The sequence below is a fragment of the Canis lupus genome, chromosome 16, assembly GCF_048164855.1.
Source record: "Canis lupus baileyi chromosome 16, mCanLup2.hap1, whole genome shotgun sequence".
Lineage (NCBI taxonomy): Eukaryota > Metazoa > Chordata > Mammalia > Carnivora > Canidae > Canis > Canis lupus.
The window spans coordinates 42,611,602-42,632,047 of NC_132853.1; the positions used below are offsets into that span (position 1 = coordinate 42,611,602).

General features: G+C 43.2%; 1 protein-coding gene across 3 annotated transcripts in view; it reads right to left on the bottom strand.

The window, feature by feature from the left end:
- The window catches only part of EFTUD2 (elongation factor Tu GTP binding domain containing 2), a 46,103-nt gene that overhangs the window by 19,604 nt on the left and 6,053 nt on the right, over window positions 1-20,446 (bottom strand). For all 3 annotated transcript variants that reach the window (XM_072780896.1, XM_072780898.1, XM_072780899.1), the window contains exons 3-10: window positions 13,489-13,654; window positions 12,275-12,353; window positions 10,177-10,252; window positions 9,623-9,688; window positions 8,816-8,851; window positions 6,875-6,965; window positions 5,852-5,934; window positions 2,521-2,687 (exon numbers count right to left, since the gene is read on the bottom strand). In XM_072780896.1, the coding sequence (XP_072636997.1) occupies window positions 2,521-2,687; window positions 5,852-5,934; window positions 6,875-6,965; window positions 8,816-8,851; window positions 9,623-9,688; window positions 10,177-10,252; window positions 12,275-12,353; window positions 13,489-13,654 (764 nt within the window). The remainder of the gene's footprint in view (window positions 1-2,520; window positions 2,688-5,851; window positions 5,935-6,874; window positions 6,966-8,815; window positions 8,852-9,622; window positions 9,689-10,176; window positions 10,253-12,274; window positions 12,354-13,488; window positions 13,655-20,446) is intronic.

Genomic DNA, 20,446 nt, shown 5'->3' on the forward strand with positions numbered 1-20,446 from the left:
GCATCAGACACAATTTTGTCACCAGCCTGGCCCAAGAAAGTGACATGATGGAGCTATCCCCTAACTCCCAATAACAAGCTGATTTCCCAGAACTGGGAACTTCATGCAGGATCCTCTAACACCATCAAGGTAATTGCACCGGACAGACAAGGGGAAACTTGGAGGTCAGAGACAAAGATCTTTGAACACAGGAAAGAAATCTAATGTGAAAGAGTATATTTTAGAGAAATCTCAATTTCACAAATATAGACAGAAACACAGAAGTGGACAATCAACAAAAGGGCAACTTTGCTCCCCACTCTCACTGCTTTCTTCTTTATTCTGTTTTGTTTGGTTTCGTTATACAGATTCATGTTAAAATTTTTCCAAAAGCCATGCACAAAACTACAGCATACTAAGTTCACTAATGTTTAAAAGAAAATCAGTTGTACACGGGAATCCAATCCACAACCTTAGCCTTACTGACCGACTGTTTTACGGAATTTCTTATTTTGGAAGTAAAAGTATTAGCTTATAAAGAGCAGTCCCCTACCTTACCCCATTCTCTCTCAAGTTATGCTCCCCAGAGAGAACTACTTCCAACTCTTAAAGCTTTCAGAGCACTTGCCCTACATTTTTTTTTAATTTTTTAATTTTTTATTTTTTTATGATAGGCACGCAGTGAGAGAGAGAGAGAAAGAGGCAGAGACACAGGCAGAGGGAGAAGCAGGCTCCATGCACCAGGAGCCCGACGTGGGATTCGATCCCAGATCTCCAGGATCACGCCCTGGGCCAAAGGCAGGCGCCAAACCACTGTACCACCCAGGGATCCCTTGCCCTACATTTCTAAAGAATATGTTTATGTTGCTACTACTTGTTTTAGGGCTGAGTTCTGACTTCCTATTTTGGTGATCAGGATTTAGCCCTATCCCCCACTCTAAGGAGATACATAAAAAAGTTTAACATTTCATTTTGGGAGCTCCTGATGTTACTTTAGTCTCCAGTCACCGTCAGCCCTTCTGGAGCCAGGGAGAGGATACTGCTGTTGAGAATTAGGGCCACAAGGGCAGCCCCGGTGGCCCAGCGGTTTAGCGCCACCTTTGGCCTAGGGCCTGATCCTGGAGACCCGGGATCTAGTCCCACGTCAGGCTCCCTGCATGGAGCCGGCTTCTCCCTCTGTCTGTGTCTCTGCCTCTCTCTCTCTCTCTGTGTCTGTCATGAATAAATAAATAATAAAATCTAAAAAAAAAAAAAAAAAAAAAAGAATTAGGGCCACACCCTGAGGATGCTCCCGAAGGTAAATCTGACTCTGGCCATGGGGATACTATCCTCAGTCCTTAACTGGAGAGGTGCTCTTTCAATAGGACAGCCTCTCAGTGGCCCTTTGAGGGGCCTCAAGAAGTCATCCAGTCCATTTGTCAGCCTGCAGATAAGACTGTCGTTGGGATATATTTAATCTATTCTTCCAAGTCATCTTAATACTGTATTCTAAGGTCTCCCAGTCATCACTAAAAGTTATTAATATAAACACAAGATGCATCTTGCTGAAAAGCAGCTATGTCCACAGAAACAAAAGCCAATAGTTTCAATTATTGAGTCTGCATTTAGAAGTTAACAGCAGAGCAGCCCAGGTGGCTCAGCATTTTAGCACTGCCTTCACCCCAGGGCCTGATCCTGGAGACCCGAGATCGAGTCCCACATCAGGCTCCCTGCATGGAGCCTGCTTCTCCCTCTGCCTGTGTCTCTGCCTCTCTCTCTCTTTATGTGTGCCTCTCATGAATAGATAAATAAAAACCTTAAAAAAAAAAAAAAAAAAAAAAAAAAAAAAGAAGGTAACAGCAACTAACATGATTCACCAGGCAGGTACTATATGCTAAACACTGTGCTAAGCATGTTATATCAAATATCTATCTAATTTCTTTCTTTCTTTCTTTCTTTCTTTCTTTCTTTCTTTCTTTCTTTCTTTCTTTCTTTCTTTCTTTCTCTTTCTTCCTTTCTTTCCTTCCTTCCCTCCTTCCTTTCTTTTTTCTTTTTCTTTTTTTTTAAGATTTTATTTATTTGAGAGAGAAACAATGAGAGCACCAGAGAGTATAAGCAGGGGGAGCAGATGTGGGGCTTGATCTCAGGACCCTGGAATCACAATCTGAATGGGAGGCACTAACCAACTGAGTCACCCAGGCACCCCTATCTAATTACTTGCTACAACCCATTAGACAAATCTAATCATATTCTCTTTTCACAAAGGCAGAAGCCGAGGTTCTAGGAGCTTAAGTCGCTTGCCCAGGTTCACAACTTGGTATGAGGTGAAAGTGAGAACAATTCTAGAACAATGCAGAAATGAAGATGTGTCTTAAGTTGCATAGCTGGTTAAGGCACAGGATCAGTGAGGCCCCTCAAAGCCTGAAGGGCCCTGGAAAGCACCCTTAGCCTTGTCTAAAAAGCTCATTACTCACTCTAGGAAATCAGATTTGCCCTCCAAAGGAGTTCAAGGTAAAAAACAGAGTTCCTTAGGACAGGAAATCAACTCCTGGGGTCCTATACCTTATTAATCCATTGACCTCATCTACGATGTGACGCAGCTTGTAATAAGCATCAGTTGGAGGCAGCTTCAGCTCCAGGATCAGCCGGTCAATCTTGTTGATGCACACAGTGACCGCCAGCCTCTCCTGCACTGCGTGCTTGATCAGCCGCTCAGTGTTCAGCATTACCTGAGAGACACAAGACCCAGAGGTGGTGATCAGAGCAAAAAGGGCAGAAAAGTTCAGAGCAAAGTCAAAGAGGGTACTATATGAAAATATGAAGTATGAGGAAAAGAGGACCTGGGGAAAGAGATTGTTGGGTGGAAGCAGAGGGTATCTCTGCCCAAAGGGTGATTCAGGAATGTGAAGAGGGCACCTGGCAGGACTGAGAAATGAATAAACACACTGGTGATGCTGGGAGCCAGGTTTCTCGGTTCTAGAGAAGGAGTGGAGGAAAGCTAGGAAGCACCTGTGGTGCTTAATGAAATGTGGATATCAATATTGACATACAAATGAGTTCTTTACTCTTGATAATCATGTTTCATATACATGTGTAGAAATAGTTACAGATATGTGGGGGTAGGTACTGTGTTCAGTGAAAGGGTCTACAAGTATTGGACCCTAAAGCAGTGAATACATCCTGACCTTTGTTTCTATATACCAGTCCCCACTACAAGCAGCCACAATTCTTTGAAGAAACAGCTGATTCCAGGATTAGGGCAGAGAATGCACAAAATGAGTCTAGAACATTTTTTTTGTGTGTAAGAGAAGGAAGTACTTGAAAAAAGATAGGACATGTCAAAAGGACAAAGAAGCCAACCTGAAGGAGCTCTACTTAACCAAATCTTGGGGTAGCTAGAGTATCAGAAAGATGGCAATGGATTATAACCCACTGAAATAAAAATCCATGTACCCATACCGATAAGAACTAAGCAAACGAGGGAGAAGAGAAAGTCCTTCCTTACAACAGAATTCCAACCAAAAAATATAGAAGGAATAAGAGTTAGAGAAATCAACTTTTGCAACTACTACAAAAATAAACCTGGAATGACCAATGAAGGATAAAACTTGAGGTGCCTGGCTGGCTCAGCTGGTGAAGTGTGACTATTGATCTCTGGGTTGTGAGTTTGAGCCCCATGTTGGGTGTAGCATTTACATTGGTCAGTTAAGTGTCTAACCCTTGGTTTCAGCTCATGTCACAATCTCAGGGGTTGTGGAACTGAACCCTTGTCAGGCTCTGAGCTCAGTGGAAAGTCTGCTTGGGATTTTTTCCCTCTGCCCTTCCCCTGCTCACACGCATTTGCTTTTTCTCTCTTTCTGAAATGAATAAATCTTTTTTAAAAAAGTAATAAATGATAAAACTAACCTGCAAAGTTTGGAAAAGAGAATGTATATATAGGCTCAAAGTATAGCTCCATATGTACCACTAAGAGAAAAACAGTAACTTTACAGTAGGAAAATCTGGCAAACCCACCCCAACCAACCGATCAAAATTAGTATCACCAGTAATGGAATAAGGTGACACCATGGGCCTCCTGATGCAATGGACTAAGAACACACAACTACATTTATGCAGCATTCCTGCCAAAAATAATGTGGAAAGGGATACCTGGGGGGCTCAGTTAGTTCAGCATCTGCCTTTGGCTCAGGTCATGATCCCAGCCCTACACGGGGCTCCCTGCTTAGCATGGAGTCTACTTCGCCCTCTCCCTCTGCCTGCCACTTCCCCTGCTTGTGGGTGTGCATTCTGTCAAATAAATAAGTGAAATCTTAAAATAATAATAATAATAATAATAATAACCTGAATGTAATCATCAGTAAACATTCAACAAACCCAAATGGAGAGACATTCTACAAAACAAATATAGCTTATGCTCTTCAAAAATGCCATCATAAAGGACCAGGAAAGGCTACAGAATGGTTCCAATTAAGAGGCTAAGGAGAGGGCAGCCCCAGTGGCTTGCGGTTTAGTGCCACCTTCAGCCCAGGGCATGATCCTGGAGACCCGGGATCAGGTCCTGCATCAGGCTCCCTGTGTGGAGCCTGCTTCTCCCTCTGCCTGTGTCTCTGTCTCTCTCTCTCTGTGTGTGTCTCTAATGAATAAATAAAAATCTTAAAAAAAAAAAAAAGAGGCTAAGGAGACATGAGGACTAAATGCTAGGCAGCATCCTTGACCGGGAAAAAAAATAATCCTATAAAGGATATTACTGGGACAGTTAGTGAAATTCAATAAGGTCTAGAGAAAAAGATTCACACAACAATACTGTATCAATGTTAAATGCCCTGATTTTGTTAACTGTATTTTGGTCATGTAAGTGAATGTCCTTTTCTTTGCTAACCTGCGGAAGTATTCCACTTTCAGACAATTCAAGGGGAAAATACACACACGTGTGAGTATGTGTACAGAGAATCACAAAGCAGATGGTAGTGTACTCCTTGTATCGTTTTTGCAACTTTTCAATAAATTTGAAATTATTCCCAAATGAAGTCAATTAGGGGAAAAAAAGAAAAAGCAACTCTGGCTCCCTCTTTTGGCTATCTCACCAATGACAACATGAATGAAGTTAGCGAAATTATCTTTCAATTTGGAAATATTTAAAGACACTTTGGACTTTTTAACTTCAATCTCTCCAGTTTAGAAAAATTCATTAACATTTAAAATCCATTTACATGAATATACTCTCCTTCTTCTCTTTTAATTACATTTGTCATTTATTTTGAGTCCTATCACTTTGAGCTTCAATGGGCAAAAGTGAGGGAGGGACTCATACTGAGGACTCATTTTAAACTTTATATTCTGCCTTAATATCAGAACAAATATGAGCCTTAATCCCACAGACTTGGGACAGTTGGGTAGCTCACCAGTTGGGGGTCTGCCTTTGGCTCAGGGCGTGACCCTGAAGTTCTGGGATCGAGTCCCACATCAGATTCCCTGCATGGAGCCTGCTTCTTGCTCTGCCCTGCCTCTCTCTTTCTGTGTCTCTCATTAATGGGTGGACAGAATCTTTATTTACTTATTTATTTATTTTTAAGATTTTATTTATTTATTCATGAGAGACACAGAGAGAGAGAGAGAGAGAGGCAAAGACACAGGCAGAGGGAGAAGCAGGCTCCAAGCAAGGAGCCTGACACAGGACTCGATCCTGGGACTCCAGGATCATGCCCTGGGCTGAAGGCAGGCGCTAAACCGCTGAGCCACCCGGGTGTCCCCTGGATAGAATCTTTAAAAAAAAAAAGAAAAGAAAATCCCACAGACTTTAATCTTCTCTGACTCCCAGCTCACTCTGCTCTTGGCACTGAGTGGGGCAACCTATCAGGGAGGAGGGGTCATAAGAGAGTAGAAGCAGACTCACGCCCTCAGCAGCATCGATGAAAAGGACAACTCCATCTGAGATGCGCAAGCCAGCTGTGACTTCATCAGAAAAATTCACGTGGCCTGTAAAACAAATACCAAGTAAGTCACTACCTGCACGATACCAGGATGAAGCACAATTAACTTGTAGGTGGTCTAAGGGAATGCTGCTAAGCATGCAAACCCCCCAAAACGCCCTTTCTCTTTCCCTACAGCTCCCTGTAGGTATATAAAATTCCATCAGTTAGTCACATGCTTGGATTAAACTTTCATACGCTAAGTCCCCAAACATAAAAAGAATGAAGTGTTCTGGATGCCCTGGGAGGGCATAACATATCAACATTCACACTTCAGCTTGGTCTCAACAGCAATAAGCAGAGTTCTGTGGGGCACAGGACAATTCAGAGGCAGAATGGGCAAGAAGGGCCTGGTGCATGGGAGACAATTCCTGGCAAGGTGCTGCTGGTGGTAGACAGGGGCTGAGATGTTCCAAGGCACTGGGCACCTGAAGGTGAGAAGGTCCATGTGTCAAAACTCCAATTTTTCTATTTAAAACTCTGCCCTGAGTGGGTCCTTTCCGTAAGATGAAGACAGAGTCAGCTACAGCACAAGGTTTATGCTGCTCCTATGATGACCTTTATGTCATTAGTTTGTGTGTAAACCCCATGGCCTCCTTCAAAAGACTAAGAATGCCTGAGGCCAGGGGCATGTCTGACTCACCCTTGTTACCAAGTGCCTAGGATGGGGCCTGACACAGGCTGAAATGAGTAAATGAATGAAATTCCCCCATATTTAAGTATTTTAGAGAAGAGCAAAGAGGGGAACAAAATAGAAAGCCTGGTGCACAATGCCTGCTAATTAATTAGGCAGAAGCAAAGGAGACTGTGGAAAACGGAAATTATCTCAATGAAAGAAGAAGTGAAGGGAATGTAAACACAACAATGAAACGCTGTTCTGTTCTGGAAAGAGTGAGAACACAAAAAACAAAGAGGGAAAGGTCCAGATAATAAAAGGAACATCCTACCCGGAGTGTCCATGATATTGAAGAGGTAAGATTTTCCTTTGGTATCTGGCAAGACCACCGTCACAGGAGTGCTTTTGATGCCAACACCTCTCTGAAAGTCACAAAGACAGAATGGTCAAGACTTCTTCCTATGCAAGAGGGCTTCCTTCTGCTCTTGGAGCTTGCCTATTGCTAGTAAGTTACATTGATGTCTCTCCTTGAGTATGATTTTTATCTAGACCTCTAACCAGAATGACCCTTGAAGACGAAATCTACTGGTGTTAAACATCATTTTTGCAAGAGTTTGGTTCAAATACTAAAAAAACAAAAATAAAAATGAGCAAGCAAATAAAGTAGGATTAACCTAACAGTGAATCCAGTGCCCTACTATCCCATCTTTATACACCGCCAACAAAAATAATAACTAAAGCATCGGGATGCTTGGGTGGCTCAGCGGTTGAGTGTCTGATTCTGGCTCGGGGTGTGATTCCAGGGTCCTGGGATCGAGTCCCGTGTGGGGGTTCCCTGCTTTTCCCTCTGCCACTCAACCACTGAGCCACCCAGGCGATCTATTGTAGGAATTCTTAATTAAACCTTGAAAAACAAAAAGTGTACACACACACACACACACACACACACAAGCTATAATAAGAAGGACTCTTAGCTGGCTTAGTAGAACATGAGACTCTTTACCTTGGGGTTTGAGTTTGAGTACCATATTGATGGATGGAGATTACTTTTAAAAAAATCTATAGAGAAAAAGCTAGGGCACTTGGGTGGCTCAGTTGGTTAAACATTCAACTCTTGATCTCAGGATTTTTTTTTTTTTTAATTTAAAGATTTTATTATTCATGAGAGACACAGAGAGAGGAGAGGCACAGCCAGAGGGAGAAGCAGGCTCCATGCAGGGAACCTGACGTGGGACTCAATCCCGGGTCTCCAGGATCACACCCTGGGCTGAAGGCGGTACTAAACCACTGAGCCACCTGGGCTGTCCTTGATCTCAGGTTCTAAGTTCAAGCCCCACTCTGAGCTCCATGCTGGGGGTGGAGCCGACTTAAAAAAGTTATAACAAAAACTGTAGCTGAACATATTAAAACACAATAGATAAAATGTTGATTACTCGTCATAAGCCTGCACTGTTCAAATTTCATTTAGTAAACCACACTTAAAAACTTGAGCTCTCCAGGCGGTTATTTAAGAAAAAGAGGTAGAAATAAAGGAGAGAGGAAAGACAGGGGTCAGGGAGTAGGGGAAAGATCCAGATAGGAAAAAAAAAAAACCCACCAGCTGGAACGAGACAGCGATGTATGCTCACTGCTTTACACAGAAGAGAAGCACAAAGACAAAGGAACCTACTCTCAAAGAAAAACTACTCCCAGGAAAGAGATCATCATATAGATAGAATCATCTTCTAGATTTTAAGGATGATGTCATCTAAAAAATTCTGTTGAGTTTCGGTATAACTTACAGTGTAAATTGTTTTTTAAGATTTTATTTATTTATCTGAGAGAGAGAGCATGAGCAGGGGGAAAGGGCAAAGGGAAAGGCAGAAGCAGACTCCACGCTGAGCCGGAATCCTGACTCAGGGCTCAATCCTAGGACCCTGGGATCATGACTTAAGCTGAAGGCAGACACTTAACCAACTGAGCCACCCAGGTGCCCCACTTACAGCATAAATTTAGACATCACCTCTTAGCATTTGCCCTACTGGGCCAAATTAAATCCAGTCAACAGCAGGAAGGTCCTCCCCCTACTCTGTGGCTTGCCTGCCCTGCTCTCTTTCAAGTACTAGATCAGGGGATGACTGGGAGAAGCAGCAAGATAAAGAGGTGTGAGGTGGCAATGAGAGAGGGGTGTGGTACACAGCAAAGTGTTAGCATAAAGGCTCCCCCACATTCCCTGAAAAACTCCTGCTGGGTTTGGTGTGAGCAGCAGTTAGATTTCCCCAGGCACACTTACCTCCTGCTCTGTGAAGAGGATGTCAGTGTAACATAGCTGGAAAAAAAAAAAAAAATGAAGTGCTGTTACCACCTGACTCCAGACTCCTCTCCCATACAAACCATCAATCACTTTCCCCCACCAGCTCCCAACCCAAGGGTTTCTGTCTCAGGAGGTTAGATGGAAGACAGAAGGGTATCCTACAGAAAAACCAAGGCCCTCTCAGATAGAAAATGCTCCCGGATGGATGTTTTTTTTTTTGGAGGGGGGTTGGGTAGGAGGGGGTCAGGGTGGTCCCTGAGGACCAGGTATGGCTGGAGAGAGCTAAATTCTATCAAATGCACTGAATCCTAGAGTAGTAAAGGGAGACACATCCAGCCTTTATGGAACCCCCCACACGTCAAAACACTCAATCTAGCAGACGTGGAACATTTATTGCGCTGAGACCTGCAGCCACATTTGGCCTCATTCACAGGCATTTAAATTTATCACAGAAAACAACAAGGTCCAATTGTATTATATTTATAGAGTAGGCTATTAATACCATGACAGGAAAGAATAGGCTATAAAAGTCAGGATATATCAGAACAGAGGAAAGATCCCAAGTGCAGAACAGATCATCCAAAAATACTGCAGGTTAATATTCTCTAGTCTCCTAAGAAAGTTAAAATTACTTTCTTTAAGGCTATGAATAGAGATTACAATTATAAAGCAGCGCTTTGTAGGCGTCATTATTTATAATGAGAGTGGGAAGGAAGGGGAAGGAGAGCGACACCCCTGTATATTCTGAATGGTTCATCCTAAACCTTCCACAGAATTTCTACTTACATCTTGGTCATAGCGCTTCCTGATTTCCGGGTGAGTCTGCTCTATTAAACAATCTACGAAACACGTCTGAAAGAGAAGAGAAGGTTAAGATGTGCCAAGCACAAAGGAAAATCTACTCTACCCTTCCCTCAGTGCCCAAAACACCACCTAATTTAGGGATAAAGAGAGGAAGAGGAGAGCAAGGAGGATTATGGGACAGCAAGGGATTAATACTGAAGCCACTGAAGCCATAGGATTATCTTCAAATGAAAGATGAAATCTTTCTTGGACAAGCATTCCCCCAGGAAATGAAAACTTATAAAATGAGAGTAAGGCTCAATTTCTCCTCTTCTGTACAGATGTAGACACAAGGCTGCAAGTGGCTTAGAAACAGGCTCCATCCACTGTTCAGGAAAAGCTAGAATTTCATAGCACAGTTTCACACTAAGCATGGAGGTCCCCCATTATCAGAGGTCCATCATGATGGCCTCAAACCCCAACTGTGACTCTGAGGCCTGAATAAATGAGCAGAAACTAAGAGAAATCGTGTTCCAAGTAGCTGAAAGTTCTCTCACCTTGCCATGGTGGAGATGGCCACAGAGGGTTACATTTCTGATGAGCTCTGAATTATCCATCAGATCTGCCAAGAAGCTGAAAGGAGAAAGGAAAAGAGAAAAGGGACTTTGGCAAAAGCTTCCAAATGGGAAGTGGTACAAAAGTGTTTCATGAATTTTGTCGGGAACAATTTTCAGACCAACTGGAGAATGCTCAGAGGCAGATGTGAATTTCTACATCTATATGGGTTTGGCTCTGGAAATGGAACAGACTTATCCATGACATGACACAACCCATGAAATGGGTTTCAAGAGCAAAATCATGAGATTTCAAAAGTAAGCAAGAAAGGCAAAACCAAATATAAGGACACATGCACGCACATACACCAGCACTGTCCCTTTCAAAATCCTCAGATTAGATACCACATATTTATTTCATTGATGCAAAGGGGATTTAAAATCACTTTGAGAGTTTCTCTTTTATTTTTTTAAAGATTAAAAATAAATTTTTTAAAAAATATTTTATTTATTCATGAGAGACACGGAGAGACAGAGACACTGGCAGAGGGAGAAGCAGGCTCCATGCAAGGAGCCCGATGTGAGACTTGAACCCGGGACCGTGGGATCATGCCCTGAGCTAAAGGCGGGCGCTCAACTGCTAAGCCACCTAGGCATCCCTAAAATTTATTTTAGAGAGAGAGCGAGAGAGAGCAAGCATGAGCGAGCAGAGAGGGGAGGGGGATGCAGGGGGAAAGAGACAAGCAGACTCCAGGCTGAGTGCAGAGCCTGATGTGGGGCCCAATCCCCATGACCCTGAGACTGTGAACCAAGCTGAAATCAAGAGTCAGACGCTTAACCGACTGAGCTACTCAGGCACCCCAGCTTCTCCTTTGAAATTGCCCTTAGAAAGAAAAAAAAAAGAAAGAAAGAAATTGCCCTTAGAGCTAGTTAACAAAACTTTTGAGAAAACTCCATCTCATTAATGATGCTGAGGAGTTCCATCTTGATCAGAACGGCACTTTCTTGCTTACCACATTAATTCAGAGGACTTTGACTCTTTGAAATATCAAGCCCACTTTAAAAGATTGGAGATTTTAAAAACCACCACTGAGAACACACAGGAATCTGAAGCAAGTTCTAAAGATAATTGAAAAGTTGTTTCAAAAATGGCTGAATGTTGGTAGGTGGGCTGACCATTTCAGAAGGGATCCCACTCTTTTATTTTTTTTAATTTCATTCATTCATTCATTCATTCATTCTTCAAAACAAAGAGAGACAGACAGAGGCAGGCAGGGGGAGAAGCAGGCCCCATGCCAGGAGCCCAATGTGGGACTCGATCTCAGGTCTCCAGGATCACACCCTGGGCCAAAGGCAGGCGTCAAACCGCTGAGCCACCCCGGAACCCTCTTTTTTTTTTTTTTAATAGATTTTATTTATTTATTCATGAGACACACACACACACACAGACAGGTAGAAGGAGAAGCAGGCTCCATGCAGGGAGCCAGACGTGGGACTCGATCCTGGGTCTCCAGGATCAGACCCTGGACTGAAGGTGGCGCTAAACCGCTGAGCCACCCGGGCTGCCCGGATCCCACTCTTTTAGACACAGTAGATTTCAACATGTTTAAAACAAAGAAAAGTTTCATTATCTAATAAATGAGTTCTAAGCACTTCAATATATGAGGACCTTACAAGTGCATTTCATCAATGAAAATATTTTCAGAAAGTCTGCAGTACAAAGAATCTAAAGTACTCTACACATGTAGAATATTTCCTTTCCATAATAAAGAGTTGTTATATTCCCCAAACAGCATTCTCACCAAGTCAAAATAGGCTCTGGTTGCCCCAACATTGATGATTACAATCCCCAGTTCTGTCTCAAAGGCCAGCTTCTAATACCCAACTAAAGAATTGGAAGAGAAAAGGCTGAGATCTGAAGGAGAGGCAGGAGAAAAGTTAAGATGGACTCTACACATTCCAGCAAACATGTATGCTCAAGGAAAATTCTGGCAAATTGTAGGAGAGGATTTTTACTTTTACAATTTACTAGGTACTTCAACCATAAACTACCTCCTACCTCCACAGAAAAATGAACCCACACTGAGACCTTATAACTTACTCCATTTCATACACCGTGACAGGTAACGTCTGCTCCATCAGAGTGAATTTCTTGGTTTTCACTGGCTTAATAATAGGTTCTAGGGGAGAAAAAAAGGAGTGATGTACAGGTTGGCATGAAACATAAAAATGCAGAGCCCCATTCCATTAGACGGAGCTTTCATTTTTTTTAAAATAAGATTTATTTATTTAAGAGAGAGAGCACGCGGACGAGCACGGGGGGGTGGGGGGGAGAACAGAGTAAGAGGGAGAGAAAACATCTCAAGAGACTCCCCACTGAGCACAGAGCCTCACACAGGGCTTGAGCTCATGACCCTGAGATCATGACTTGACCCAAAACCAAGAGTCAGACATTCAACCGACTGAGTCACACAGGCACCCCTAGACTGAGCTTTCAGAATGTATGATATGTGACATCAATTTGTTATAATCAAGGATCACTCATACATTGAGATAAGTTCTGAGAATGCTGTCTGGCACAAGACAGTGAAGGATCTCAAACTGTGGACTAAAGGGTTTGGACTTCATTTTGTGGCAGGAGGGGAGAGGGACTGGATATAGGCTGAGGTCAATGTCAGTTCAAAACCTCTCCTTGCATTTATAAAATCTAACCACTTCCCAGAAGATCAATGAAAAGGATTAAAGAAGTGGAAAATCAGCACTATGAAGACTGGTTAAAGGAGCTGGGATTATTTGGATGGAAAAACAGGTAACACCAGAGGGAGACCTTAAAAAAAGTCTTTAAGTTGGGGCACCTAGGTGGTGCACTTAGTTAAGCATCTAACTCTTTTTTTGTTTTTTGTTTTTATTGAAGTTTGATTTGCCAACATATAGCATCTAACTCTTGATCTCAGCTCAGGTTTTGATTTCAGGATTGTGAGCTAAAGCTCCACACCGGGTTCCACACTGGGCATGGAGCCTACATAAAAAACAAGAACCAAAAAAACCAAAATAAAACAAACAAAAATAATCTTTAAGCACCTAAATAGATATTCAGTAAATAAGGAAGTAACTCCCATTTGCTTAGTAACAAGCTAAGAGTTATACTGAATATTAAAACAGGGTGGAAGGAATCTCAATCCAGAAACAGTACCTGAAAATAGTAGAGAGAAGCCAATCAATTCATTTACTGAACTTTCAACACTGCCGACAGCTATGAACTGAAGTTTTCTAGGATCCATCTCACCTCTCCCAACCCAGTGCCTCCTGACTTACCGGTGAGAGGCTGGGTGTCTTCCTCCTGAACAATGGTCTCTACCTCGGGGCCATACACCTCCTCAGCTGTGGGGTAGTACTTCTTGTCCTCATGCAGCACCACCTCCATCCCAGGGTGGTCCTCATCATGATCTCCTACATCATCGTCATCATCGTCATCGTCCATCTAAGAGCAAGAGAGGGGAGGAGGTCAGGAGAGGTGTATATCCTTCCTTTTCAGTGACTGTCTACATTATACAAGTTAACAGCAATGAATCCCTGGGCTTGACAGCTTCTTATTTTGAGTTCTGTGCCAAGGAATCAGCAGGACAGGTCCTGTTCTTGCATGATCTTTCACAGTAAGCCATGGCTACCGATGGCTCTCCTGTATCAAGTTGGCCCCTTTTTATTTTTTTTATTTTTATTTTTTTTAAATTTTTTTATTTATTTATGATAGTCACACAGAGAGAGAGAGAGAGAGAGAGAGAGAGAGAGAGAGAGAGAGGCAGAGACATAGGCAGAAGGAGAAGCAGGCTCCATGCACCGGGAGCCCGACGTGGGATTCGATCCCGGGTCTCCAGGATCGCGCCCTGGGCCAAAGGCAGGCGCCAAACCGCTGCGCCACCCAGGGATCCCAAGTTGGCCCCTTTTTAAACGTGGGCCACCGGACCACAAGTGGATTGAGATTGGAAAAAACAAATGGCTTATCACAGCACACCCTTTTAAGGGGAAAAATAACTTTCTTCAAGGGCAGAAGTCAGAAACCAGAGGTAGAAACTGGGAACAAGTCCATACCTTTTAGAACTGTTTTTGTTTTTAAAACATTTTATTAATTTATTCATGAGAGAGACATAGAGAGAGAGGCAGAGACACAGGCAGACAGAGAAGCAGGCTCCATGAAGGGAACCCAATGTAGGACTTGATCCCGGGACTTTCGGATCATGCCCTGGGCTGAAGGGAGGCGCTCAACTGCTGAGTCACCCAGGCATTCCCCTAGAACTGTTTTTGAAAAAGAACAGTTATGTGTCACCTTTGTGACACATAAATAACAGGTGTTGGTGAAGATGTGGAGAAACTGAAACCCTCAGACACTGCTGGTGGGAATGTAAAATGGGGCAGCCACTCTGGACAACAGTTTGGTAGTTCTACAAAATGTTAACCACAGAGTTATCATACAACTCAACAATTTCGCTAATATATGCCCAAACAAATGAAAATCTGTATTACACAAAAACTTATAAACAGATGTTCATAGAAGCATTATATATAATGGTCAAAAAGTGGAGACAATCCAAATGTCAATCAACTGAGGACTAGATAAATAAAATGTGGTATATCTAGACAATGGAATAATATTGGGCAATAAAATGAAGTATTTATACCTGCTACAATATAGACGAACCTTGAAAATATGATAGCAAGTGAAGAAGCCTGACACAAAAGGCCACATGTTGTATAATTCTGTTTAGATGAAATATCTAGAATAGGGAAGTCTATGGAGATAGAAAGTAGACTAGTGGTTGCCTAGGGCTGGGGGAATGGGAGAATTGCACGGCAATGGTTAGGGGGTACAGGGTTTCTTTCTGGGATGATAAAAGCATTTTTTAAAAAAGATTTATTTATTTATTCATGAGAGACACAGAGAGAGGCAGAGACACAGGCAGAGGGAAAAGCAGGCTCCACGCAGGGAGCCTGACGTAGGACTTAAGCCTAAGTTGGGTCTCCAGGATCAGGCCCTGGGCTGAAGGCAGCGCTAAACCGCTGAGCCATCCGGGCTGCCCTATTTATTTATTTTAGAAATAGAAAGTGCAAGTGAGCAGGGGAAGGGGCAGAGGGAGAGAGAGTCTAAAGCCAACTCCATGTGAAGCCTAACACGGGGCTCAATCTCATGACCCAGAGATCATGACCTGAGCCAAAACAAGAGTCAGAGCTTAGCTAGCTGACTGAGCCACCCAGTGCCCTTCAACAAATACTTATTGGACACTTACTATGTGCCAGGTACTTCTCCAGTATTAATAATATAGCAATGGGGGGGGGGGGGGGAAGAGGTGATGACATTTGAGGAAAAGTCTGAAGGAAGAGAGAAAGTTCTTCAAGTGGCTAAGGAAGAGTATTCTAATTGGCTGGAACAACAAATGCAAAGGATCTGGGCCAAGATTAGCAAGGAAGCCAGGATGGGAAGAACAGCACAGAAATGTGAAAGCCCTCAGTGAACAGAATGGATTTAATAGAGTGGATGAGACTGCCAGGGAGTGAGCCTACTAAGAGAAGAGGTGTGAGGAAAGGAGCCTTGGGGTCTGTTGACATTTAGAGGTCAAGGAGATGGGGAGGAACCAGCAGCAAAGATGGAGAAGGGATGGCCAGTGAGGAGAAGGAAAACCAGAGAGTTCCATAGAAACCAATGGAAGAGGGGATTTGAAAGAGAGTGTGATCAGGTCAGATGAGGTCAAGTGAAATGAGGACAGTGTCTGGGACAGAAGTCACTGATGAGCAGGGGACAGAACAGAAGAGGCAGAGGACAGAAATTAGTTTGAGAGAAAGTGGGAGGCAAGTATCAAAAACTGTTTTTGGGGATCCCTGGGTGGCGCAGCGGTTTGGCGCCTGCCTTTGGCCCAGGGCGCGATCCTGGAGACCCGGGATCGAATCCCACATCGGGCTCCCGGTGCATGGAGCCTGCTTCTCCCTCTGCCTGTGTCTCTGCCTCTCTCTCTCTCACTGTGTGCCTATCATAAATAAATAAATTAAAAAAAAAAAAAATTAAAAAAAAAAAAAAAAAACTGTTTTTGAAGTGTGCTGCACAGGGAAGGAGAGCAATAGGAAGGGGGAAATGGGATCAGTGTGTCTGTATGCTGATGGGGATGATCTAGTAAAGGGAAAATGGATACAGGAGAGGGGAGAACTGCTAGGGTGAATGTCTTGTGCAGGTGAGAAGAGACAGGACCTAGTTTCTAGCAGATAGACAAATCATTCATAAGAGCAGGAGGGAAGGCAAATAGCACAGATGTACAGAAGTGGGTAGAGGTATTGGTGGGAGCCCGTTTCCCTTCTCACAAATTCCAGCATGTCAACTTCTTTCTTAAAAAGAACAAAAACCCTCCAGTCGTGTGCTGACTGGCCACTTCCTACCATCCTTATGCTCTGCTTCTATTAATGTAGCCTGACCTTACATTAGCTCTTTGGATAGCGGTACCTATCCCACTAGCAGGGGCCCCCAAACAGCTATTAAGTTAGTTTCCTCCTGCCCCATCCTGCTGAATGCATTTTCCATCTAATTGGAGGATCTGGGCAGCCCCGGTGGCTCAGCGGTTTAGCGCCACCTGCAGCCCAGGGTATGATCCTGGAGACCCGGGATCAAGTCCCACATCAGGCTCCCTGCATGGAGCCTGCTTCTCCCTCTGCCTGTGTCTCTACTTCTCTCTCTCCTCTCTGTGTATTCTCATGAATAAATAAATAAATAAAAATCTTAAAAAAAAATAATTGGAGGATCTGTGTAATAATTTCCAACTACTTGTAATTATTTCCAATTGGGTGTCCTGTTGGTAACTTGAACCTGACAAGTCTAAAATAAAACTATGCAAGCGTCCTTTTCTCATTTCTATTTGTCTGTTAATAACCACTGTTCCACTAATCATCCCACTCACCCCAATTTCTTCCCCCCAACTCCACACCTGTGCACCCTTCCAGTGTGATGAGCTCCTGGCCTCCTGATCCCCCAATTCACTAAAGGAAGGGCTCCAGCATCTTGTTTGATCATGTCACCTCTTCTTCCCTGTTCTCCACTCAGTGCCTTCCAGGGTCTCATCCCTCCTCTGTGCCTCACCCCTACAGCCATCTTCCAAAGACTACACTTTGGCAATTGGGAGGAGAAATCATTTCCTCTTAACACACTACCTCTGGACCCCCCACTCACTGCACTTCTTTCGAGAATGTCCTTCCTTCTTTCTGGTCTCCATTATCAAAATCCTATGCATCTCTTTACTATAATACATTTAGATAAAAAATGTTTTTTTAAAAAAAATCTGTGCATCCCCATGTGGACCAGGAGGCTACAGGAATGCTCATTCTAGTGGGGAGTATGGACTAGTCCTGGCAAGCTGAGGAGCAATCTGATTGCACTTAATAAAAACCCCTTTACTAAGTATAAACACATTAAGTATGTACATGATCCTGTAATCAGCAGTTCTGCTGACTCAAAGACATTTTCACATGGTGCAGGGGGTACATATCTGCGAATATCCACTACAGCATTATCTGTAGCAAGGAAAGGCTGGTGGCAGGTCACCTGGGTGCCCATCACTAAGAAAGTAATGCATACCAGGGATTACTGAGCAGCAGTCAGATGCCAGACCAGATAGACACACAGCACCAGAGATGGATCCTAAACCAAATCACTTACCACAATGCTGGGTGGCAAAAGTGAGAAGCAGAATGATGCAGACAAACCGATACCACTTCAAGTACTTATATTACCAAAACCATTCACATTTTGTAGCTCATAAAAACAAAGACAAACACACACATGCTACAACAATCACTACGGTAATACATACATACGTATGAGAAAGAGATACAAAGGAATTAATAAATTAATTAAACAAGAGCAGAGACAGCACAAGCAACAATACTGAGGAGCATGAATGAGAGTGGGATGATATTAACATTCAGTACTGAGGTGAACACATGCACATAGGGCCTAAGCGGTCCTTTTTCTTTAAAGGATTTAACAACTTTAGTGAAACAGAATTCACATTCTACAGTTTACCTATTTGTTTGTTTGTTAAGCAGGCTCCTCGCAGGGAGCCCAATGTGGGACTCAATCCCAGAACTACAGGATCATGCCCTGGGCCGAAGACAGATGCTCAAATGCTAAGCCACCCAGACATCCCCACAGTTTACCCATTTAAAATGCAAAATTGATGGGTTTTTAGTATACTCAGAGCTGTGCAACCATCATCACAAACAATGTCAGATTTCTGTCACCCCAAAAAGAAACCTGTATCCTTTAGCAATCACTCCCCAATTCTATGCCCCAAAACAAAGGCAACCACTAATCACTCTGCGTTCTATCCCTACAGATGCCTACTTAGTCTTTGGCTCCACTATGAATGTCACTTCCTCAGATACCTTTCTTGGTCATCCCAGGCAGAAATGATCCCCCTCTTTATTAACCATTACTACAGTACTAAGTTAAAACTATCTGAATGGAGCACCTGACTGGCTCAGTTGGTGGAACCCACAACTCTTGGTCTTAGGATTGTGAGTTTGAGCCCCACACTGGGTGTGATTACTTAAAAATAAAATTTCTGGGCAGCCCCAGTGGCTCAGCGGTTTAGTGCCGCCTGCAGCCTGGGGTGTGATCCTGGAGACCCGGGATCGAGTCCCATGTCGGGCTCCCTGCATGGAGCCTGCTTCTCCCTCTGCCTATGTCTCTGCCTCTCTCTCTCTCTCTAAATGAATAAATAAATCTTTAAAAAAAAAAAAAAAACAACTTATGAAACAGGGCAGCCCGGGTGGCTCAGCGGTTTAGCGCTGCCTTCAGCCCAGGGCGTGATCCTGGAAACCTGGGATTGAGTCCCACATCGGGCTCCCTGCATGGAGCCTGCTTCTCCCTCTGCCTGTGTCTCTGCCTCTATCTCTGTGTCTCTCATGAATAAATAAATAAAACCTTTTTAAAAAAAGATTATTTATGATTATTTATTTTTAGATATTTTTTTATTATTACTAAGATTTTTTATTTATCTATTCATGAGAGACAGAGAGAGAGAGGTAGAGACACAGGCAGAGGGAGAAGCAGGCTCCATGCAGGGATCTGGATGTGGGACTCGATTCTGGGACTCCAGGATCATACCCAGGCCGAAGGCAGGCACTCAACCATTGAGCCACCCAGGTGTCCTAATCATAAATAATCTTAAATGGTACTTGTCCATCCTTCCCGGCTTCATACTATAAATATTTTTTTGTACTTCATCTCCCCTGGTGAAAGTTGGTTCCTTAAGAGCAGAGATAGTGCCTCAGCTCTTTCCATATCATGATTCTTTGGAAATAGTAAGTGATTACAAATACTTAATGAATGGGAGGCCTAGGTGGCTCAGTGGTTGAGTGTCTGCCTTTGATTCCGGGCGTGATCTTGGAGTCCCCGGATCAAGTCCCACATCAGGCTACTTGCATGGAGCCTGCTTCTCCTCCCTTTGCCTATGTCTCTGCCTCTTCTCTCTCTGTGTCTCACGAATAAATAAATAAAATCTAAAAAAAAAAGAATGGGACCAAGCACAGATGCCTGAGGCATGTCACCTCTGGTGGTGATCCATTAATCAGCACTCTTAGGGTCTCACTGTTCTATCAGCTGCAATCTCTCCTAAATACATTATGACTCAACCCCGGTATTCTTCCCATAAGGACATTATAAGTTACAATGATTACCTTAGGAAAAGTGAAATGGAATAAGGACCAACAAGACTTTTTATCTATTTGATCTGCATGAAAATGTATTCAAATTGCTTGTAAAATGAAAACTATCATTTTAAAATATTTTTAAAAAGAAAAATCTGGCTTATAAAAAAATTAAAAACTTCAACTGCCTTGCTCAAATCAAGATACGTAATATCTAATCTACAGTATACCTCTGACCTATATCTCAATCTAGTAACCATACCAAGAAAATCATTTTTATAAAACTCATATGAGCTACTACCTAAGAGTTCAACAATCATTTCTTTTAAAATTCCTTCCATCAGGGCACCTGGGTGGCTCAATGGTTGAGCATCTCCCTGCAGAGAGCCTGCTTCTCCCTTTGCCCAGGTCCTGTCTCTCTGTGTCTCGAATGAATGAATGAATGAATGAATGAATAAAATTCCTTCCATCAGGGATCCCTGGGTGGCGCAGCGGTTTAGCGCCTGCCTTTGGCCCAGGGCGCGATCCTGGAGACCTGGGATCGAATCCCACGTCGGGCTCCCGGTGCATGGAGCCTGCTTCTCCCTCT